Source organism: Xiphias gladius, chromosome 21, assembly GCF_016859285.1.
Source record: "Xiphias gladius isolate SHS-SW01 ecotype Sanya breed wild chromosome 21, ASM1685928v1, whole genome shotgun sequence".
NCBI lineage: Eukaryota > Metazoa > Chordata > Actinopteri > Istiophoriformes > Xiphiidae > Xiphias > Xiphias gladius.
The window spans coordinates 14,859,920-14,875,422 of NC_053420.1; the positions used below are offsets into that span (position 1 = coordinate 14,859,920).

The following is a 15,503-nucleotide window of genomic DNA, read 5'->3' on the forward strand; positions in this document are numbered from 1 at the left end:
CAACTGATTTACAGTGAAAGCTTCGCTCACCTCTTTCCTCCTGTCGCTGTTTTCCTTCTGCAGGTGCCACTTCAGAGACACATGAGGAGACCTGGCCTGACACTCCAGAAATGTAGTGCTGCCCTCCACCCCATACTGAACTGTCTCCAGGGTATTCTTGTTTGCTATCAAAAAATATGTGAAGACATTTTATTATTCCTGAGAAAATACATAAAACAAATGAACAAGATAGATAGACAGCACACTCAAGGACGTAGGTAAGACAAGCCAATAAATAATAGACAGAAATCATTTCAATAATATTCCCATTTCCATTTTACTGGCAGAATATTTGGTTCCTGAATTGTATGTGTGCAGTATGGACACTCACTATTTGAGTTATAACCTCTGCACTGGCGGATTGGGTTGCCGTACTTTACATCCTGTCGACGGCTCCGTCTAGAGGGGTCAGATCAACATACGAAAATAAAAAGCTTAACTTCAACATATTTTAAAAATGCCACACGCACTGAAGCAATGCACATGACAGAGATTTTTCCACACATACACGAATTGTAACCATGGATGCCTGCCTACACTATCTTGATCCTCACCTCTTCTGTGAGGCCGAGTATCTCGAGCAGGATTTGCCGTCCCAGGCGCAGTACGGGTCTCTGGCCAGACAGCAGTCAGCGCAGGCCTCCCCGTACACATCACAACGATGGAGAGCCAGGTGGGTCACGCCCAAGACCGATCCCACATACAGTTGTTGCTACATTGCAACACATGACACAGAAAGATCAGAAATACACATTCTCTTTTGAGTCATGTAAAATTGAGCTACAGGTAAATTTAAAAAATTTTTTTTTATGAGATCATATTGTCTATAAAATGACTGTTTTGGAATTATTTATTAATACTTTTTAGTTAACTTACCCGTTTGGATGAAATTTTCATGGTGGTAATTGACGTGGGAACCTGCAGTGATACATTAAAAACAGCTTTAAATAAGCAGACAGTGAATGTCAAAATTATGATTTTTGATCATGGGATAGACAGAGAGAAAGAATAGATAGAATAAGATGGGGTGACTGACCCTGAAGACCTCCACTTCCTCTAAGACCAGCTCCTCTGTCTGCAAGTCGTCTCTAGGCAGGACAATCACTTTCTGGACTGTCCCCCGATCTGTAAAACACAAGAGGGAAGCAAGTTTAACTCCAGCCCTGTTGACTCAATTCATCCTTATTCTTAAATAACTTAAGTTTTATAAAATTAATATTTTAAATCTAGAATAGCTTTGAGGAATCTCTCAGTCTGACCCATTTATGTTTAAGAGGGAAAGGCACCTCCTCTATTAACGTGGCTCCCAGACAGAGCCACGGCTAGAGGACTTATATTAAATGATATGAACTTCAAACTATACGATGATATGACTATTAGACTACTGGACAGTCATCTCATAGTGACAGTGTAGGCCGTAGACCACTGACCTGTTCCCAGGAAGAGCACCTCGTAGTTCCCGTCAGCAGCTGTCACTTGGTCCACGGCAATTGTGGTGAACTCATAGTCAACGTTGGTTCTGACCACCAGGGGGCGCTTGTGCACTGGGTATACTGGATTGTACATCGTGGGGTGGTTTCTCATGAAGTTGATAACCTCATCTGGGTAATCCTTTGTGGATTTCATGTTGGGGGTGAAAGTGCCTCCGGGACACTATTGACAAAAAATAGATCTAATTGTCAAACTTGCAATTTACCAAATTCCTTTCGCAGTAAAAACATGTTCTTTTAAAAAGGATGATGGAACATTTTCTTTGTAATCGGACGAAGGGTGTATTTATAATTTTTTATTGTTCATAACTCACAGTGCCAGGTCGTGGGTAGGGAATCTTCCCGGTGTATGCCACCCACTGGTAGTTGGGCCCTTCCTTGTGGGCAAAAGGCCCATTGAAGACCATACGGATGTCAGCCATGGAGTAAACGCACACTGCCGAGCCTTTAAAGACAGATCTGGAGGAGGGCAGGAGAAAAAGGGTGAACACAGAGAGAGACAGCAGCGAGTGGATACAGATTAACTGACTCCCTGAGATAATTACTGTGGGTGCTCTCTGCGGCTGGTAGAATCTACTTCCTTCCCACGTACACAGCCGGCCTCTTACAGGAACGCACTGAAACATTGTGACGCACAAACCCACTCTCAAACCGACTCAAGTAGAGTCAAGCTGTCTGATACACTGACATACAAACACCCACGTACTGCAGAGAATCGCCAGAGCTCAGGCTCTCGCTGCTGCGTGGTGGGTGTACTATGTTTGTAACTCCTGTCACGGGCCTCTATCATTAGCACCGCATGTGTTTTTATCAGCTGGGTTTAAAATGTGCTTGACGCCTAAGGAGAGGATGGAAACAATAACAGTATTTGTTTCTCAAATACATTAATCAAGACATGTTTATTATGACTCGGTAGGCACCTCTCCCTGCTTGTGTGCAGTCAGAATCTCAATTAACCTGTCTGTATAGTTGCCTTGAATTTTAATGCTATGTGTTGAATGACAACTTGCTATCAAACCTGACCTATGAGGAGCTATTGGCTCAGTCAGTCTCTCAGAGGAGTAAGACTCCCACTGGGCTCCAGATTCACTTTCTGTCTCGTCTTTGTAGCCTGAATCTGACAGGCCACACGTAACACAGCATTTCAACATCAGAGACAGCTGATACCTTCAGGCTGAGTGAAAATGAACAAAAGCTACAGGAGGAAACCAAATTACACTTTCCCAAACTGCATGAAAGTTAGAGAGTTTGAGAAAGCTGTCAGTCATTTACCCTGAAACTGAGAAGACTCCATAGATGACAGGATTCTTGGTGTCTTGAGTTGGCTGGATATACACATCCCCTAATAGATAAAGAAATAATTTATAGTCATTAGTCACAGTAATAAACTATAAAAAAAAACAGTGGTGGAACAAGTATTCAGATCCTTTACGCAAATAAAAGTACCAATAAAACGATTTAAAAATACTCCATTAAAAGAAAAAAGTCTGGCATTCAAAATTTTACTTACTTATTATCAGAAAAATGTACTTAAAGTATCAAAATTAAAAGTTCTTGTCGTGCAGAAAATGTCAAATGTGACTGATATTATCAGATACAACATTGTTAGATTGTTTATACATGTTAGCATTTTACTGTTGTGGCTGGTTGAAGTGGAGCTAGTTTTAACTACTTTATACACAGTTAGGTAGGTTTGGTCCAGTGGTTCCCAACCACGGTCAGTCCACTCCAATGGGTCACAAGATAATTCTGACAGGTCATGAGATGATTAATGTGGTTCTGCTGCACAAATGTATTCATATTTTTAACTTTTCTCTGACCGTTGCTTTTTTTGTTGCAGTAATATATAATTTTATATCTTTGGACCTCTAACAGTTATTGAAATGAAACCATGTGAGAAGTTACACAGAGAAATCCATAGACACCTCAAACGTGTGACAAGAGACCCCAAATGAACACTGCTTTTTTTTAAGTGGTCTCAAGATGAACAAGTTGAAAGCCACTGGTTTAATTCTTAACAATGCTTCAACAAGCTATCATATGTTTTTGAATGTAAAATCTTAATCTGCATAGTAACTGCAGCTGTCAAGATGAATGCAGTCGAGTAAAAATTAGAGTTTTTCCCTCTGAAAGGTAGCAGAGAAGAGTATACTAGGAAATGGAAATACGTACAAGTACCTCAAAATTATACTTACAGTATAAGTACAGTACATGTGATACTATACTAAATATGCCATAAGCACAATAACGATCACATGATATATGCTCAGACAAAGAAAAGTAAATATTAGTGTCTCTTATCAAATCATCCCAAGACTTTATTAGTCCCCAGATTCCACCTGGTTCCAACCCCAAGTAACTGTAATTGTGACATATGGAGACTTTTTGCTTCCAACGAGGGGGAGTTAAGAAATAGTTCCCCATGAATTGCGGTTACCAGAGCCTCATTGAGATTCTGAATCCAAACTCTTCCAAAGCTGAAACTACCCTGTCTCAGCAGGGAATATAAGTGAAATAGGGATCTCTGGTGAAACATGGCTTTAATAGGAGCCATATGCATCCAATGACTTGAGGGGTTGAAGCAGTTGTGAACCCTGCATATCCGCTGATGGCTTAATGAGAGAAAAGTGCAAGGAAAAACAATAAGGAGGAAAACTGAAATAAATTTAAAGTAGACAGGCTGAGTAGAATAACAACTCATCCGCAGTTGAACACATAGGTCCATTTATTGCTTTGCATCAATGGGAAACTAGTGAAAAGAGCTATGATCACTCGTTGCAAACGGCCTTGAACAGTTATGATAACAATGGCCTATAGTCAAAAGTCTTTGAAAAAATACCAAATACAATGAACAGGCATGGAATCCTATCCTCTCCCTTATAACCTGAGATCTTTTTCATGGATATCTGTTGAGCTATTAATCTGACACACCGCAGTAAAAATGCAGAGCCGCCCTCACATATTTATCTCTCAGATATCACCTGAATGAACTTGAGAAGCAGCATTTAAAATAACAAAATGCTAAGCCACAATTATGCCTGTGGAACTGTGGGTGAAATGTTGATCCTTGTGCCCTTTGCATTATCTAGTGCGCATAAAATAAACAGGAGTAAGCTTAAATTCACATGGCTTGTTTAAAAACATAATTTTTGACACTGCAAAGCTGCAAAGTACGCAAACTCCATTTTGATTTGTTTTAAATCTTTAAAAAAAAAATCTCCTTACATGTCAAGGTATAAAAATGACAGGTAATGGCTGCACACTAAAGCAAAAATGAACTTTTTGGCAAACAAAGTGGAAATTTTTAACCCATCTGACGCCATTTTGACAGACCTCCTGGCTACAGAGTGAGTGCATTGAAAGAGAAACGAAAGAAATCAGGAGAGAACTGGAACAAGTTGTGTCACAGCAACTTTTGTTTGTGAAGTATCAGATCAAACAGACTCTCTGAAGCGCTCGCAGTGTCACATTAGCAGAGAAACAACTCTGATTGCTGTAAGCACAGGAAGAACACAAAGACTGGGGATAAATTAGGTGCTATGAAAAGTAAAACAAAAGAGAGAGTGAATGATGCATTCAGGAAATAGTCACTGGATGGAAGAAGGACTGTCAAATGACTACAGATAGTATATGATTATCTCCTTGAAACCTTCTTTGAGAGATGTGCCCCTAAAATATGTTATATAAATGTCCACTTAGAATAATTACAGAGAAAAAAAATAAAAACAAAACCAGCAACAAAAAACGCCCGCTTCTTCATACAGCATGAAAGAGTTTTGGTATTTGTGGACTGCAGTGACATAAAAAATAACTCAATGAAAAAACAATGTTTCACTCCGTAATTACATTTCAGAAAAGGCAATAAAACTTTATTACCCACACATTCATTCTCGGTTTTGTCTGGCAGACATTTTCATCTCTCTTGTGTGTCTCTTCCCCTCTGTCTTTACAATCTTCCTCTCACTGGGTAGGACACTGAATGCTTTTTCCTCTGTTACCCTCAGCTCAGCTTCACCATCTGAATGTACTCCACTCTCTCCCGTGAGTCCTCATACAACCACTCTGATGCCTCTGCTGGGCTCCGTCAGGACCAGCAGGACTGGAGACAGAATGCATTTCTACCAGACTGTCTGTGGTTGTGGGAATACCGACCACAGAGCTGTGGGATGCTACACTGCACCTCAGGACTCACAGTGACCTCACCACGAGTGCTCATCTGCACCGAGACAACCGCTGATCTGCTGCACTGTGTGTAGACTAAAATTACAGCAGCACTGACAGAGGAACACTCCTCTGTCACTGACAGAGGAGTGCTCTTAATGCATAACATACATTTGCGACTTGCAAAGCCTCAGCATAGTGGAAAGGAATAAGGAATGTTATCATACATTCAGCTTGAAGCTGTGTTTGATGCATATTTACCAGGTGAAATATTTAATACAATCACAATAAATGGACAAAATCTGAATAAAAACAATTATAACTGACAAATAAAAGGAAACTTATGTGCATGTCGCTGGCCATCGTTGGTACAGAAGATATGAGGCATGAAAAACATTTAATCAGTCTGCCTTTGTCTGCATTCGTTTTTTAAACGTGTCATGCTGTGTCAGGGTCCTAGTTATACTGTAGGTCACATGCTTCATTTCATTAGGTTCATTTTTTATCATTTTAAGATAATTATAGTATCATAATAACAACTACATATTATAGTTACACTGTAGTTCATATTCAATTCTTTTTTTTTTTTCCATTTTGTGGCACGAAATGTGAGCCGGTAGTGTTGGGCTCATTTAATGCAAACTACTTAGTGATGTGATGTCTGTCATTAAGCCATTCAAACAGTTCAACCCCTTCCCTCTCCAGATGCCATAGAAGGTAGTTTTTATTTTGTGGACTGAGTTTATGTTATTTCTTTAAAAAGCTGCTTTACAGAAGACTTAAAACTTGATAGTGTTATTAATCTGAGATTAACTTGAGTTCATCTTGTCAACTGGATTCAGGAAAAGTGATCTGGCTAAAAGTAGATATTAGCTTGCATCTGCAATCATAATGCATATTTCTAAGTCTTTCTATCATGAAACTTTGTGTTTTCATGAATTTTCTACTCAGATTTAGCAAAAAACAAGTGGAAAATAGTCAAAAATCTGCTGCTCATACAGCCAGTCACTATAATTTCAAGGCTACTACAAATCTCTCCTTAATCCTGTCAGTCATGTGAATGACAGACAAGCTGGGATGATCCACAGGGGGTCAGACTGATCCCAGCTGCTCATTACTTTGATTACTCTGTATGCGTGTGTGTGGGTCTGTGTGTATTTGCTTTTCTATCTCTTGCTTTAAAAAAAACCCCCATAAAAGTAGAAATTCTCTTTAAAACATGTTGATGGCGCTTGAAAGCAGAACGATCACAGTCTTACATCAAGGACAGTACCTTTTTAGGATGGCACCTACTGTACAAGAGCCATGTTTAATGTTCAAAGGAATATACATGTCAAGATTAACATGTATGAGTCAGTGATACCTTAATCTAAAGCTGCAGCTTCCTGGGAATCTTCCCAGTATTGCTGCACATAAACAGAGATGTGCTAAATGCTGGTTTTCTGGGTCCGTGTCCCGACAGTACAGTAAGCTGTTGCCCTACACATGGCAGCAAAATCTGAGTAAATTTGGATTAACATCATGGTGAAAGTATGCAAAGCAAATGTGAAGAGAACTCCACAAATGAGAAAGTTGTTGATACTGAATCTGTCAACAAGAGTCCATCTGGGGCTCCTTGTTTTGCATTGTACTGGTTATACAGTCATGTAAGAATTCTCACTTTCTATCAGCCAAGTTTTTTGACAGGTCCCAGATGTATTCACTATGTGCATAGTACCAACTCTAAACAGATGTATTGTATGTTCCCTGAGATATAGAAATCGATCTGTAAAAACGCCACAGTAAGTGGTTGCGATTTGTCTTTTGTGAGAAAAAGTTTTATAATGTGTCAACTTTTAGATTATAAATGGCGACTAGATTGTAAATGGACAAAAAGTGGACTCACATGGTGAGGGGATGGGGTGTATCCTCTGATAGGGTCAAGTATGGAGGGAAATAATAATTCAAACTCACTTAGTTCATCAAAGTGTGTCTCGATGCCGTCGACCCCAGGCACCGAGCAGATGAGTCGGGCCTTCAGAAATGTGCTCCACTTGTTGACCAGACAGCAGTGTCCACCATCATCATTCTGTAAGGCAGAGACACACAGTAGTCATCCAACCACCTCAACAGGAGGAGACCATCCAACGTCTGACTAACAGCTGTTTAAAACAACCATCCAAACCAACTGCACTGGGTCTGTTGTTATTGGACCTGTATGAATAAAGATCAGCTCTGTTTTTCAGCTTGGCCCATCTGCTTGAGAGGTCAGCCAACATCTAAACTGAGGTAAAGATTCAAGCCTTGGGAAAATGATTCAAAGGCTGGAACTCAACGGACCTTTCAGAGTCCAAAAGATTTGCATTGGTGGAAGAAATACATTTTAGGTCTATCTTTATCTACTGTAACATACAGTAGGGAAGAAATCTGTTTTTAAAATTTGTTGTGGTCTTTGGTAAAAGGGTATTATGTTTTATCCTGATTTCTTTTTTAATAACCATGCCAGCGCCATGGCTTTAGGGATGCCAGTGTCAGTTGGTCGGTTCACTGGACTTTGGTCGAGACATTCACTAGATGGATTGACATGAAATATTGTACAGACATTCATGGTCCCCAGTGGATGAAGCCTACTGACTTTAGTGATCCCCTGACTTTTCATCAAGCTCTACCAGCAGGTTCATATTCAGATATTCACATTCCCAAGAGACAAAATTTTAATGACTTTGGTGATCCACCAACAGCAGATGAAAATTTTCACTTATTCACTGACATATCTCATCCCAGTTTGGATTGAGACTAAAATTTGTACAGATTCATGGTTCTCAGATAATGTATTGATATGATTTTGGTGATCCCCTGACTTTTCCTGTAGTGCCACCATGAGGTTGACATTTTTGTTTTTTATTGAAATATCTCAACAACTTTAAGATGGATTGTTATAAAATTTAGTATAGATATTCATGGCCCCCAGAAGATGACTTGTAAAAACCCCTGACATTTCATTTAGTGCCATTATCAGGTCAAAAGTTTCTGTTTGCCCAATACTTTGGTTTATGACCAGATACTTGCAAATTAATGACATTCCAATTAGCCTAAGCTGTACTTTGTATTTAGTGCAAATTTGTAAATGTTATTACGCTAACAGGCTAAACTAAGATTAACTAAGATATTTCTTGTGAATTACATACTTTAGGGATGCATCTTGCGAACACAGTAGCATCACAGACATTTTTCTGAAGTCTATGTAGAGATGATTTGAAAGTTCTGGACACTCTGTCATTGTTTGTCCTTTGGTCAAAAACAGCACTCCAGGCCACAGCACTACATCTCTAAGTAAACATAGCTTTGGCTTTGTGTGGATGTCTATGCATGTATACAGATGTGGGCTAAAGTAAACTCTGCCACTCAAACATTTCATCCAGAGCAACAAAAATAACAGATGCTTCCCAAAGATATCTGTTGAGGCAAACAGCTCAGGAAAACAAGATTTTGTTTTCTGGATGGTAATTTGTGTGTGTTACTTTATTGTGCTGGTGATCATGGGGGACTTTCTTTTGGGTCCTCTAAGAGATGAAGAAACAGGCAACAGACTGTAACTAACCATTATGGAGACATATAAACCTTTTAGTGGTACTGATCACCATGAGATTTGCTGACTGGTGTGATAACTCACCAGGCAGATCCGCCCTATCCTGGACTGGGTCATGGGACTCTGGCCCATCTCAGAGGCTTTCTCGCGGAAGAAAAAGTAGAGCTTGTCATCATTCTTCTCAGCGCTGTCTGGGATGAGGTGTGCGTGGACAAATGTGGGATCTGAAGGAAAGAAAGAAAGATGGAGATAGCATTACTAGCTGTGCAGCGCATGTTGCTCTACACACAGGCTGTGTCCAAATGTCCAGACTTCACCTCACTTAATAGGTGTGGGACGTCTGTGAGTGCCTAGGGCTGTTCAAATCTACAATTCATCAAGTCTGCAAGGGGCCTCCAGCAGACCAGTTATGACATGATAATGCTCGACTGAAGATTTGATGTGAATATAATATAAGAGGAGTTCATGCTCTAATTACAGGGAAGTTTTCACTGGGCATATCAACCTTTATCCTATTTTATCCATTATTTAAAAGATAGGTTCACATTTTTCCAAGTCTGTCCTAAAACAAAATTCACATGCCCATATGTAAAAAGTTTCAGTAGCTGTGAACATTTATCCAGTGCATACTGGCTGTGAAGATCCAAAGTTAAGCTCAAGCTAATATATGACTTCAGCAGTCTGAGTTAGACAAAACAAGCGTATATCTTCCAAAGAGTTTTTTGGGTTTGAAAATTCCTTCTTTGTATTGACAGGGCTTCTTGCTGAGCTGCAGTGGAGGAATAGCAAAACAAACAGGGAATTTTGTACACTGTAAATTTGGAAGACACCTACTTAATCTTTAGACAAAATATATGTTTTTTTGCACAGACTGAGGACTGTGGGTTTTTTTTTTCAAGGATGAGGATTTGGATTCAGCCACATACATAATTTTAAACTCTGAATAAACTGATGAAGGAGAGGTTTGAAAATAACAATAGCCTGGAGCCTAGAACAGCACTCTAATTGTCCTACTGTGAACCCACCCCTTTATTTCTTCCTAGTGACAACGTTTAATATGGCATCACAGTGCGCTCTCAGTGGCTGACTTACTGGGTCACCACTGGACATGCAAAAGCACCCCTCCCCTCTGTGACCAATCAGGGTCTCTAACGGGGACAAACCAAAACCAAGAGTGTCTGTGTGTGTGTGTGTGTGTATGTGTGTGTGTGTGTGTCTGTGTGTGTGAATGGGGGGAGGGGAAAATATCCCAGAGATTCTACATGGCTGATTAGCAGGGCTCAGGTGTCCCGATTCTGTGCACCACTACCAGGGGACTGTTGTCAGGGCAACAGGGTCAGAGGAAAATCTGGGAGCCAGCAACACTGGGGGATGCCGTGATTGATTTGGCAACATCCACTGAAAGCATTCGACGAGCATTTATAGTGCTGTGACGATCGTGGTTCATAGAGAGCAGAGGCTACTCTGAGTCATTATTGACATTCAGTAATTTCCCCCTGCTACTACACGACTGACCTTGCTTTCAGGCTCTGCAGGCATGCAGTCAACAATTAGCACAGTGCATTTTATGCTTTGAGTAAACTGATCACTGGGTCATGTGGAGCAGGCCGGAAAGATGAGCAATCTCATTCCTAGAAGACTCTAGGTATGGACGATTTGCTGGGTAATGTGGAGGCTGGATGTTGCCTGAGACATTAAAGCAAGGTTCTTTAGGAGCTGAGGAATAAATTAAAAATGATCTGGAGAGAGATGAGAGAAAGAAATTATACTGGGTGTAGAACAAGCCGTGGATTGGGACATTACCGTTTAACCATCTGGAGTTGTACTGATCAGTCCTCATGGCTGTCTGCTTCCCCAGCGTACGAAAGATAGCAGAGTCTGTTCCCATGAAATCAATGTAGACTCCTGCATACAGCTCTCCATCTGTCAGGCACAGAGAAAGAAGGGATGGCGTTGCGGAGGTGAAGTCACAATGGATTGAAACCTTTTCAGGTTAAAATAGAAAACATGTTGTCAGCCAAGTCTGACTGAAACTTTATTAAAAAGTTGCGTCATCCCTCTAGGTTTCATCAAAATCAGACTTATAGCACGTACAGTGGCTGTGGCCCTTCAAAGTTAGGGATTGTAACTGTACATGACAGGACACTGCCAAAAATTCGTCATATTTCAAAATCTCATCAAACTTGGTGGTGTCAGAAATGTCGCAATTGGTTGACAATGGTGACCTCATAATTATATTATATTACATTGATTGATTATATATATATGAATCAGTGTAATTTGAGAGGACAGCTGGATTTCCACAACCAGTTTCATGTCAGCTGGATCATGGTGTATAGGAGCTTGATACTGTAGCCCTAATCCTTCAGCATCACGATCAGGCCTGTTAGTGCAATGTTTTTTGCTCCATATTTTGATACAGCTGGATATCATGTCTGACACATGCATAGACAGAAACTTCCTCACAGTGACATTTGAGGAGGTAAGTGAGAGGTGTCTAGTGAAATAGTGGTTTTAAAAAACTCCTAATGCCTAAAGCAAGGAAATTCTAGTTTCCTTCTGCTGTGTCAGTGTGGTATGTCTCTGCCAATTATGTAAGAAAACCTGTAGCTGATTTTCTTGGTGTTACAGTTTTGCTCGGGTCGGCTCGAATTGAGCTGACATGAGAGAGGCTGTCTCTGTCCCGCACACAGAGACACACACACACACAAACACACATGCAGGGCGGGGGGTCACTGATCAACAGCCATGTTGATCTGTAAGCTGCTGACAGCAAAAGACCACCCACTGACACGAGAGTGCACACATCGGTCTGACCAAATAAGTGAATGCATTGATAAAACTATAACTATAAGGAGAGCTGAAATGCTTAGTATAAAATGCCAAAAACTTCCCTGTCTGCGGATTCCTCTGTCTTAAATGATTATAAATTCATTATCTTTGGTATTGGACTATTGGTCAGACCAACAAAAACAATCTGAAGACTCGGGCATAGAAATATTTTAAAGGGCTTTTTTTCATAATTTTCATAGACAAAACAATTAAATGAAGGCAATGAATCAATTAATCAAGAAAATAATGGGCAAATTAAGTGATAATGAAAACTATCTACTGCCCCACTGTACAATTAGTGCACAATATGAGCATGGTATTTAAAATGATCAATCATAATCAGAGGGGTTTATTAGTTTGGCGCAGTTACTGTAACCAACAAATGAGATTCTCTTTCTTCTAAGTAAACACTATCAAAAACTGAAAGAAAATATTTAAATTCAATAATGTAGAGTCTGACAGTTAATGTAGTTACGAATGATCCTTTTGAGGGATGCACAGAAACTGAACTGATTATAACCAAAGACTTATTGCAAAACTTTCCCACAGATAGCTATTTAAAGCTGTCTGTACACGTCGTATGAAGGGAAAAACAAACAAACAAACAAAAAAGAGAAGGTACTTACTGATCAAAGCAGAGACGCTGTTAAGTTTGGGGTCATAAGGACATTTTCCTTTCCCAGAATCCACTTTACCAGGTTCAAGTCGGAAAATATATTCCTATAATGGCAAAGAATTAGGAAAAACATCATTAATAACTTTCTTGTTTTCCTTTCTCCTTTGGCAACAGATTTATTGTGTTGAAGGAATCGTTTTTTGTGTCGGAGGGAGGGTGGGGGGGTTATTCTTTTAATGCAGCATTTACAGGCACTTTCAGTATATATAGATGTTACAAGCAGTTTCAAGTGGCAACAGTAGCATCAAACTGATAACGTGATCAGTTTGGAGACAAAATAACAATGACGAGGTGTGAATTGTGACCCTACAGGAACTGAACAACAGACTCTCACAGCACTCCTGCATCTGCTGAGGGGATCAAAAAGCATACAAAGCCAGTTATCAGTGAGATATAGAGGTGGAGGAAAATGCTGAGAGCAATCCAAAACTCATCCACCATGCCTCTGATGTTAGTGGTTCGAACCAAAATTCATTATTCCACAGTGCAAGAGGACATCTTGAACATCTGTGTCAACAATGGCTATGTGTCTACATCGAGTTTTGTGGGGTACTTCAAAGCTGATGATGCCTAACACGTAGGATATATGTAAGGGGAAGCAGAATAATGTCAAAGCTGTGTTTGAAATGCAATCTTGTTTTTTTTAAACAATTTACAGTAAGAATCTAAAATATGTGTGGTGATTACAATGCTACTATTTGTAACAACCTATAAATCAACCTCAAGGCTGTAATAACCACTACACTTAATAGCTTTGCACACTTGATGGAAAACTTTTTATGCTATATTGAAAAAAAAACAAAACAGAAAAACGGTTTCCTGCAAATGTTTGTGTGTCTACACGTGTTTACCCGATGAAGGTATGAGGACGGAAACATCATTAATAAAGTGAGTACAAGTGATTGACAGTGTGTGGGATTTTTTGTCCTTTCACAGTTTGTGTGTCTACATTATGACATCACTTGTTACAGCCATTAAGGGCACCGCTGTCATTAGAAAGGCACATTTACAAAGCTCTCTTTTGTGTTGAGGGCTACTGGAGGGAAGTATGTTTCCCACACAAAAAATACATTCATAGGGAATATTTTGACAGTGGAGTTGTTTGGAGAATAGGCAGTTCACCAAGCCACCTTCATAATCCAAGATACTGTATATATAAAAGAACAAATAAACAATGTGTTATCCCCACTCCTCCAACTGAGACTGAAAAAGTACTCCAGGTGGGCACCAGACTTAAGAGCCTTTATAAAAACTCCCTTCTGCCCACCTTCGCCTCCAAGGGCTCGGTTGTAGTGCTGTAGTCTGCTGCCCGACTTGTTCTCCCTCCAGATTGGGGTGCCTGTAGGTAGTGGGACCCCTAAAACAGAGACATGGCACAGTTGGCCATCTCATTACCGACATTCGACTCCAGAGCAATGCTAAATTCAACTGATGACTCCTGTGACATCAACAGAAAAAGGAAAATAGGAAAGTGCAGTACGAAGGACTGGAAAAAACAACTAGACTCAACGAAGATGAATAATTCTCAAAAAGAAAATGGAAAGAAAAATGTCAAAGTGGAGGTCAAAGTGGAGGGAAGAGAACAAGAGAGCCTAGTGGGTGACATCCATCATTTAGTAACCATGTTAGATTAGTCTCAGTGTCATGCAAACACAGCAGCAAACTCCATGCATAAACCATGCAGCGCCAGGAAAGAAAACAGAAACGGGAATGCAACAAAATGAGACAACCAACATTTGCAAAAATGCATTACTTTCACTAGTGTCTAAAAGAGTGAAGGATGTAACTAATTAAAACAAATTAAGGAATATTTAAGAATACATACATGATTTCATTTCATCAAGATATTTCACATACTAAGATGGTTAGTAGTAGTCTTCAATGAACATGCCAGAAGCACGCTCCTAAACTAAATATTCTAGTTTTTTCATGTTTTTTTCAAAATTTGTAGGTTCTGAAACAGCATCAAAAAGCAGGAAGAGTGATGAAGTTAAAAAAAAATGGTTTAAGTTACAGGAAAAACTTTGAGAATAAACTAAAGACTAAAAATGTGTGAAGTCCTTTGTGTAACAAGCAGAAGAATTTCTGAACAATTGGTTTCTGTTTACATCTGCTCTTACTGAGGAAAGTCTTTACAGTGTGAAGCAACATAGCTTTTGGGCCTTAGGGGAGTAGCTGAATGACAAGAGGCGGACTGACCTTTACATTGAAATCTGAACCCACCATTTGAACAGTGAGACTAAGCAGGCACACTGGTGAATGTAAGTGTGTGGACTATAGCCGGGCCGGCAGCTGCTGCAGCTCTGCGTGGCCGTCGTGCTGGAGCGAGGGAGGGATAGAGGAAGGGACGGAGGGAGGGGTGAGCTACAAGGCTGATGATGGATGAGAGGCTCCATCAGTGATGATGGCCTTTCAGGGGCTCTCAGCCAGACAGAAAGACAAGTCACAGGCTCTGGTGTGTATAAGCAGGTGAGGAAGTGAGGGAGGTCTTTGAGGAGAGAACACTGGCTATAGATATCCTGTCAACGTGCTATTCCCAGCGGTAAGAGAAGATTGGTGCTGCAACGGTCTCTAAGCGGTGGCATTTAGGTTCATCACCAGCAGCAATTTTGGAAAAATAAAGGAGATCTGGAGAGGACTGGGGATGAGCTTTTTTCTTTGATTCCTCCAGACCGTGAAACAGTGCAAATCGATGAAAACTAAGAGGCAGAAAATTATGGAAGAAAAGCAGAGCCCA

At 40.2% G+C, this 15,503-nt stretch overlaps 1 protein-coding gene across 2 annotated transcripts in view; it reads right to left on the reverse strand.

The window, feature by feature from the left end:
* The window catches only part of sema3fa (sema domain, immunoglobulin domain (Ig), short basic domain, secreted, (semaphorin) 3Fa), a 52,626-nt gene that overhangs the window by 2,604 nt on the left and 34,519 nt on the right, over positions 1 to 15,503 (reverse strand). For both annotated transcript variants that reach the window (XM_040159804.1, XM_040159803.1), the window contains exons 6-18: positions 14,034 to 14,123; positions 12,717 to 12,810; positions 11,062 to 11,181; positions 9,343 to 9,482; positions 7,644 to 7,758; positions 2,802 to 2,871; positions 1,844 to 1,988; positions 1,470 to 1,692; positions 1,076 to 1,164; positions 916 to 957; positions 594 to 751; positions 371 to 438; positions 31 to 164 (exon numbers count right to left, since the gene is read on the reverse strand). In XM_040159804.1, the coding sequence (XP_040015738.1) occupies positions 31 to 164; positions 371 to 438; positions 594 to 751; positions 916 to 957; positions 1,076 to 1,164; positions 1,470 to 1,692; positions 1,844 to 1,988; positions 2,802 to 2,871; positions 7,644 to 7,758; positions 9,343 to 9,482; positions 11,062 to 11,181; positions 12,717 to 12,810; positions 14,034 to 14,123 (1,488 nt within the window). The remainder of the gene's footprint in view (positions 1 to 30; positions 165 to 370; positions 439 to 593; positions 752 to 915; positions 958 to 1,075; positions 1,165 to 1,469; positions 1,693 to 1,843; positions 1,989 to 2,801; positions 2,872 to 7,643; positions 7,759 to 9,342; positions 9,483 to 11,061; positions 11,182 to 12,716; positions 12,811 to 14,033; positions 14,124 to 15,503) is intronic.